Source organism: Limulus polyphemus, unplaced genomic scaffold (genome assembly GCF_000517525.1).
Source record: "Limulus polyphemus unplaced genomic scaffold, Limulus_polyphemus-2.1.2 Scaffold564, whole genome shotgun sequence".
Taxonomy (NCBI): domain Eukaryota; kingdom Metazoa; phylum Arthropoda; class Merostomata; order Xiphosura; family Limulidae; genus Limulus; species Limulus polyphemus.
Genome location: NW_013666174.1, coordinates 507310 through 516124, shown reverse-complemented (window position 1 = coordinate 516124; position 8815 = coordinate 507310). Strand labels below are relative to the sequence as shown.

General features: G+C 35.4%; 1 protein-coding gene across 1 annotated transcript in view; it reads left to right on the top strand.

Moving 5' to 3' along the window:
* Window positions 1–827: 827 nt before the first annotated feature.
* LOC106459127 (GTP-binding protein RAD-like) overlaps window positions 828–8815 on the top strand; it is a gene marked incomplete at its 5' end in the record, with an annotated part of 25932 nt that continues 17944 nt past the window's right edge. Inside the window, one exon of the mRNA XM_022385559.1 lies at window positions 828–925. Within this exon, the coding sequence (XP_022241267.1) occupies window positions 828–925 (98 nt within the window). The remainder of the gene's footprint in view (window positions 926–8815) is intronic.

Genomic DNA, 8815 nt, shown 5'->3' with positions numbered 1-8815 from the left:
CCCGAATCACAGTGATAACAATGCAAGATAATGACCTGACTGCCCTAATCACAGTGATAACAATGTAAGAGAATGACCTGATTGCCCTAATCACAGTGATAACAATGTAAGAGAATGACCTGATTGCTCGAATCACAGTGATAACAATGTAACATAATGACCTGATTGCTCAAAAGTACAGTAGAATTGTATTAATGGTTGTTGATATATATAATTTACTTAATAGAGTTTTTACAACTATAAAAACTCTTAAATTATAACTCAGCAATTTTTGTTAGACGTCCTATATAGAACTGCATGAAATTTATCCTGTTATTTTATAGGTCTGTATCAGAACATTGCTAACCAATCAGGTGTTTCGTAAAGCGAAAAGAGGTTCCTTTCGTAAAAGTGAAGGGTTTGTTGGGAAAGTGAACTTGATTGTTGTCTAGATTTACTGTAGCTTTATGAATGTATTAGTTAATTTATCTGTTCTTTTTTTGTGTGTTTCTCACTTTCATGTGTCTGCTACTATGATATGAATATTTTTATCATAGTTTTTACCAAAATAAACCAAACAAAACTGATTCGCTAAAGATCTCGGATATTTTGTGACAAATAATTAAATATATAATGTATGTAACATACAAAATGCTTTAGTGGTTACTATTTATATTCGCAATTGTATATAAAAATACTTTAAATAACAATGGAGAAAATCAAACGTCTAACAAACATTAAATACACCGTTTTCTAAGTCATATCAAATGAATGTGTATGTGATTCTATATCAGAGTTTCTGACTGCTATATTTTTTTACATTACTGTTTTCTAAATTTCTCCGACAGACGAAGAACCCGAAAAAACTGTCTTCCTCCTTCTAGACGGCGAAGAGTATGAGCTCACTCTGACATTGGTAGATCAGGAAACTCTTGCTTCTTTCTCGGTAATGTATTCCTACAGTTATCTAAATTATCTTCATTAGAATTGCACGCGCATACGATCTAGATGGGTTGGAATAGTATGTCTTTATTACCACACGTCTTCTTGATAATTTTCTACTAGCATTACCTTAGAGATTTATTTTCGCGATACTTCCGTTAATCTTAACATTTACATACTGGTGTTATTATTATTATTTTATATCATAAACCATGAAATACGTTAGAATTTTAAGACAAAGTTGTGGATGTGTCGCGAAAGTGTTGGAAATAGACCTTAAACAAATTCAAACAAAAATGTTCTCCACACTACTAAAATGGAGCTTTTTGCCAAGTTTACAATAACTCGTAGACGTCATGGAATTATATTATTGTTTAGTATAAATCCTGTATTTTTCCGCACTTCAAAAATGATCGAATTGAAACGCCTCCTGTAGACTTTTATAAAGTTATAAACAATAATTGAAGTTTTTAATGGTTTAATCTAATAAATATTACTCCTTGTAAAAAGTAATTATTGTTTGCTTGTTTTAAGCGCATGGCTGTGCATTGGGCTATGTGCGCTATGCCCACAGCAGGAATCGAATCCCGAATATTATTGTTATTAGCCCTCAAACTTATCGTTGACTCACGGGGGGGGGAACAATGATTATACAAGTAACTTCATCTGATCTGAAACACAAATTAATTTGATTGTTAAATTATAGTCTTATTTTGTAATCATGACGTAAAGAATTTCCTCTCAAAAATATTTTGGTATGTATTTGTCGAAATTATTACCAGACTTACAACAGCCAAAGCTTCTGTTAATCTCGTTAAAAATTGTATGTGTGTATGTATGTATATATATATATATATATATATATCTATATAATAAAAAAAATTTAGTCTACTCTCCAATTTATGATTATAAGCCCCCCCAGTGGCACAGCGGTATGTCTGCAGACTTACAAAGCTAGAATCCGGGTTTCGATACCCGTGCCGGGCAGAGCACAGATAGCCCATTGTGTAGCTTTGTGCTTAATTACAAACAAACAAAATGATTATAAGAGTTATATTTAAAAAGCTATCATGGTTGTAAATTAAAGAAAATAAATTGCTACACTTAGGTTAAGTTTTTAACATGACTTCTGATGGTGAGTTAGCAAAGAGGAACCAGCTTAACTGAGGCTGACTTTATTTCTCTCCTTTAAGATCACATTTGCTTCCGTTTAGCGTTATAAGCCCTCGAACTTATGGCTGAATCCCCATGAATGGGGAGGCTGCTTGAACCTCTAGAGGATTTTAATTTTGCTACACATAATCCACTGGTGAGAAAGTAGATGTTTTAGTTTTTTAATATATTCGTGCAGAAAGGTTCTATTGTCGGTTCTGAAAAATCACCGGACGTCTAAGAGAGGTGTTGTATTTTCACTGTGAAAACAAAAATAGAATACGTAAGGCGAAGTTTAATACAGAGTTTAAAAAGATATTACAAATCCATTTTTATGTGCAAATAGGCAGGTCAGCTGATAACCATAACCGATATAAAGTCGCTGTGAGACAGCATGTATTAGAACTACATTTTGTAAGTAGTATGGTGTCACCGAAAATTGATTGCATTTTTATCAAAAAGATGTATTCAGATCAGGGATTTAGGATTTCCAAGACGGAAATACCTCTTGTACTTAGTGGTATTGTAAAATAAAAGAATATTGGTCAACTTAGAGCACCAGACCCACTTAGAAAGGAACCTGCAAGAAGTTTTACCCTAGCTGTGTAAAGGAAAGTGTGGCGTCTTATAACAAGTGAGAATTAACGAATGAAGACGTCAGTAGCAAAAGCCGTCCACATGCCCAAGGCAAGAGTACGTAACATAATCAAAAGGATCTCTTCGGCTGGAAACGAGACCAAAGAATATATGTTCATCAAAATGAGGATATTCCATCATACGTGCCGTTCAACCGTCGCATATCTCAAGCAGCTGGAGATTGAAATGGGTATCAATGTTATTCAATACGAAGACTTACCTGTCATGTACCCGGATGCAGCGGCTATGTATATCTGCATGATCACACTGTTGGAATGGACAGCTGTGAAACTGTTTTCCTCGCACACTGTACAGATTATGGGAACATTTCAGGGAACAGTAGTGTGTCTTGAATATGACAGCCTTATGATGGAGTCTCTTGCAATGAAAGTACGCTTCAGGGCTATTTTCAAGGTGCATGGTTGTCATATAGAGCATAACTGGAAGTGGTGACATGAATCGTAACGAAATAGTGAAGTTCCAAAATGGTTTTAATATATCATACTCAAACTATCTATTTGTTCATAAACTTAATTGAGGGAATAGTTAAACAGAATATTATATTGTTGTTTCTTTTCAACTCAAAGTTATCTTATTAAAGATCACTGGTATGAAACACACTCGAGCGTCATAAATGAACATTTTGACAGCTTGTTAAACTTTACAGTTTTGTATTATATCAAGAAATCTCAGTGTTATTCATGATGTTATTCGATGAAATTTCAAGTTAGAGTTCTTAGATTATGTGATGTTAGTGTAAAGGGAAGTATTTTTGTTACTTAGATATGGTACCCTATAATAAAACGAATGTAAGAGGTATAATAGTGAAAAGAGTAATAAAGATCAATAGAAACGAATGAGGAGTAACTTGAACAGAAGAGTAATAAAGAGCATTAGAAACGAAGGAGGAGTAACTTGAACAGAAGAGTAATAAAGAGCATTAGAAACGAATGAAGAGTAACTTGAACAGAAGAGTAATAAAGAGCATTAGAAACGAATAAGGAGTAACTTGAACAGGAAGAACATATAGGTATCAAAGAATATGACCAAAGAATATCAACAATCTGAAAACGAGAGTAAACATGAAAAATACTTTCGGTTGGTTAGCTTGCTTCTGCAATTTTAAGAAGATAGATTAATTTTTTTGGCTGTTGTTTCTCTCGTTACTTTTTTGTAGTCGGTCTTTTTTTTATATATACACTGAGCACCTTTGTCTTTATTTACCTGCTAACATTATTTACTAGTTGAGCTGTTTGTTTTTAGATCTCTGAGAATGTTATATTAGAGATGTAGCCTTGAAACCCTGACCATACATCATTTGTCTGAACATGAGAATGGTGGGATGCTTCGTCTATTTGAACATGGAGAGGGCACTGTAATAAAACGTGTTTGGTCGATAATCTACAAGCACTTTACTTGTACACTTCAAATTCCTCGAAGTTTTTCGTTACAGTGAAGTCAATTCCGTTCTCATGACGGTTTTTCATTACCAAAACTGCTTGTGTCTTGGAATGGATTGATATGATCGGGAAATTAAAGAGTATGATAGATTAGTTCCAAAAACAAGGAAGCTACAATTTTGTATGTAATGTCTGCTCAAAAAAAGACAAATGATAATATTGTCTTTCTTTATAAGCTTTCACTTTGTCTCTTCGAATATAACCAAACATGCACGACATACCAAAGAAGCCCCAATATGGCTTATGTGCGTTAATCTCACAGTGAATTATACTTTCAGAGTTAAAATCGCATTTTGCATACCAATTCTGAGAAAAGGGCATTATCCAACATCCTATTCTTCAAATAATCAAGTTAGTTGTTTAAGGCAAAATCCTCGTGACTCGTTAAAACAACTTTGAGCACGTGATAAATGAGCCTACACTGCGCAAAACAGTTAAACGATATTCGTAATTTTTAATATTATGCGTATGAAAAATAAATTCACCTTTATAAAATAATGCTAATCGTAACATACACACTCACATATGCATACACATAATTCATTTCCTCGGGGAATAATACAAAATAAAACTCGAAAATTCTAAAATCTTATAATTATTTTTACTTTTTAATTTCTTACCGCTTTCGCATCTATGGATGCTACTCAGAGTAAAACCATAAACACAACAACCTAAAGCAACACAGAGAGAGAGAGAAGAAAACTGTACACAGACTATGGAATAAGAATGAGTTTAAGTTCTTAGACATTTTGTCTTTTATTACGTATGATGTTCTCGGATAATATTGTTTCAGTTGTAACTTTCCAATGAATCACAGAATTTAAAGTGCTCCAGATTTATAATGAACAGAACTATGTTTTGATCTCAAAGATGCCGCTTAGATGTTTCACTCATTTGGAGAGCCAGCATACGAAAAGAAGTTGGCCAGTCACAGTTAATACAGTTGTTGGAAACCTAGATAAGACAGATCATCATCCATAACACAAGCAGGCTACCGCTATATAACAATTTTGGGTCGCCATAATCTGATTTGAGACTGAATCAGATGTTCACAGCCGCAAATGTGCATCATGTCAGAGTACTGGCGGTTAGAAGCAGAATACGCAAGGCCAGACAATATGCCAGATCCACAATGGGATGCATTCAGCTCACAGAAAGACACAAAAGAGCTTGATTGCAGTGGTACCAAAAACCATCCAAGGGACCAATGAGGTGTTGATCAATAATAGTTTGACAGATTAGTTGCGCTGCTATATGAAGCCAAATAATACCTGTAGACTCATTTTGCTAGAATCTGAAACCGTATCCAATCCATTTTCATCCGTGCACGTAAAGCCTGCAATAGTGGTGGTAGCATATTTTGGCAGGAATAAGTTTTGGTGGATGCCGACATCTACATTATTAAGGACCATAATAAACAACCCTTTGTGCCCTCGTATGATGGTGCAAATAGTATTTGATTTCAGCTTAATGGGTTATAATGCCTGCCCCCCCCCCATCATCCTAAATTGGGCAACATATCTTTTGGAGAAAAAGGGTGTGACTGAATTGAGTGGCTTCAAGCTTACTGAACTTCAGTGCCATCGAGTATGTATCGGATTCTCTTCAGAGCCGCTTCACATCCCATAAAGTGACCATAGGAACCAAAGATGCGCTGGAAACATTTCTCTTCAAAGCAGTAACCGTAGGTATCTTGTCAGCACTTTTATTTTCATCATGAGATAGCTGCTGGTGCTATTCGTAGTGACTGTACTTCATGTGGAAGTGAAATGTCATGAAGTGACCTGGGCCTGGTGGTTAGGGTTCGAATCCCACCACCGAACATGTCAACTCTTTCAGCCGGGGATGCGTCATAATATGATGGTGAATGCAACTATTGTTAGTAACGAGTATTCCAAGTGTTGGGAGGGGGTTGGTGTTGACTAGCTGCCCTCCATCTAGAGTATAACTTAGTAAAGAGTAGTCCAAGTGTTGGGAGGGGGTTGGTGTTGACTAGCTGCCCTCCATTTAGAGTATAACTTAGTAAAGAGTAATCCAAGTGTTGAGAGAGGGTTGGTGTTGACTAGCTGCCCTCCATCTAGAGTATAACTTCAAAATTATGGACAGCAAGCGCAGATACCCTTCGAGTGTATAGCTTTGCACGAAATTCAACAAACAAACAATAGGGCTACCTGTATCATACGTTCATTTATGAGTGTTGGATGATCACGTGACAGGCAATATCATAAGCACTGCTTGCATAAAAATATAGTGAGAAGAGGGTAGTTGACGTTATTTTGTGACAATGGTTTGCCTTGTCATAGTTATAATATAAGTTTCAATTATAATTTACTTGCTTTGTGTAGTGTGGAACAGGTAATATCATAGGCACGACTTGCATAAAAATAGAGTGAGAAGAGGGTAGTTGACGTTATTTTGTGACAATGGTTTACCTTGTCATAGTTATAATATAAGTTCCAATTATCATTTACTTGCTTTGTGTAGTGTGGAACAAATTCTAGTTAATATGTGGTTTTAGTCTAAAGAAAACTATAATTCTTAGAGTATAAAATGAAGATGTAGTGAATGTACGGAATAGCTGGTTCATCTTATTTTATTGATATTTCTACTTAGGGAAACTATTTATTAAGCTTCAAGGTAGGGTAAATATTATTTTTAATTGTACGTATTACTGATTTTTCTTAACTTAAACCCAAAAAGATCTTGTAGCAGTTGCGACGTTTTGCTTTTATAACGCGTGATGAAATAGTTAGGCTTTTGAAGGGTTTTTACTTTTGGATGAACTGATCATATTCCAGATTGCCACACTTCTTTTGAATAAGGGCTGGATTGGCTCAGTGCTTAGCGTACTAGGCTGTAAATTAGAAGTTCCAAAGTTCGCGTCGATATGCTGCTATAAATGCTCCACGTGTTAATTTGCCGATGTGTAAAAAATGACAGTTAATCACATTGTTCGGTTCAAAACTGTGACGGGAGGCACTGTTGACTGGCTGCTCCTCTGTTTTACAGTTAGGGATGGTCATCCTCAATCTTGAGGGTCTCTGATCTGGCCCATGCAAGTCATACAAGTGCTTCTTGAGTACCTTCAGTGTGATTTACTTATCTGTAAATATGAACGAAATACTCTCACTGCACATAAAGACAGCTGCTAAGAAACTGACTATATATTTATCAACTTACATGAAGAAATTTACTTTTAGAAATATATATATATCTCATGGTAGTTGCAAATAAGCATGTATGAATTTTCACCAGATACACAACATATTTGGAAACAGCCTTTCAATGTTTACTCTAACAAAGATTTCTACTGTAGAATATTTAAATAACTGTTCACAGATATAAATATCTGCATAACTTTTAACTAAACTCGTCAGTCTTATGGCTAGTTTTTATATTTAAAAAAAATGTTAAAGTATTTGTTATTTGTCTCATGTCTATTTGCCTGACAATATAGTACCAAGAAATTGCGTATTTGCACTGTTTTTCCCGAAAGGGGACCGAAGGTCGCCTGTAGGGGTCAACTGTTTTAACCACTCGCACCACTATCGTGACGTCAGTAAAACGTGCACATGCCATGAATCATGAGAAGAATTACGCACTCTGTAGGCTACAACATAGCATGACATGTGAACTTCAAAAGAAATGAATAAAATATTTGTTACTCCTAATGACTTCCGCCACCGAAGGTGGACAGAGGTCATGTTTTCATGTGTGTTTGTCAGTAAGATTTCTCGAACACGGTTGAATAGATCTGGACGAAAGTTGGTATACATTTGAACTATGACCGAACTTAAAGGGGATTAGTTTTTGGAGGGTTAAAGTCAAAGGTCAAGGTCACAGCAAGGATACGAAAATCCAAAAAATCCCTATCTGTTAACATGGGGGACTGATTTTTCACACTATTTTTGCTCTATAACTCAGTCAAAAATTATCAGATTTTGATGCAACTTGGTACTTGTTTTTCACAATTACTAGCTGTGTCAGTCCTTACGGCAGCTTTCCTGCGTGTGATCGCCAATCGTAAATACTCAACTATACAATCAGCACGTGCTCGAGTTACCGTGTGTGAACAAGTCAAAGTTACATGATTCTTTGACTAAGTTTACTGTGTATAAAAGTGTTTTGACTTGAGCGAAAGAGAGATTATTGGGTTTTGATCAACGTACAATAGCGACGTGAAGACTACTTCATACTGAAGTAATCACAGTAGAAATTCTGAACTCGCAAATAACGATAAACGTTGCTGGTTTGATTGTTTGAATATGCCCTTTCAAGAACGACAAAATAACGATAAACGTTGTTAGTTTAATTATGCTACTACTGAATATGTCATTTCAGGAACGATAAACGTTGTTAGTTTAATTATGCTACCACTGAATATGTCATTTCAGGAACGATAAACGTTGTTAGTTTAATTATGCTACCACTGAATATGTCATTTCAGGAACGACAAAATAACAATAAACGTTGTTAGTTTGATTATTCTACTGTTGGATTTGCCCTTTCAGGAACGACAAAACTATAAACGTTGGTGGTTTGATTATTCTACTGCTGGATTTGCCCTTTCAGGAACGACAAAACTATAAACGTTGGTGGTTTGATTATTCTACTGCTGGATTTACCTTTTCAGGAACGACAAAACT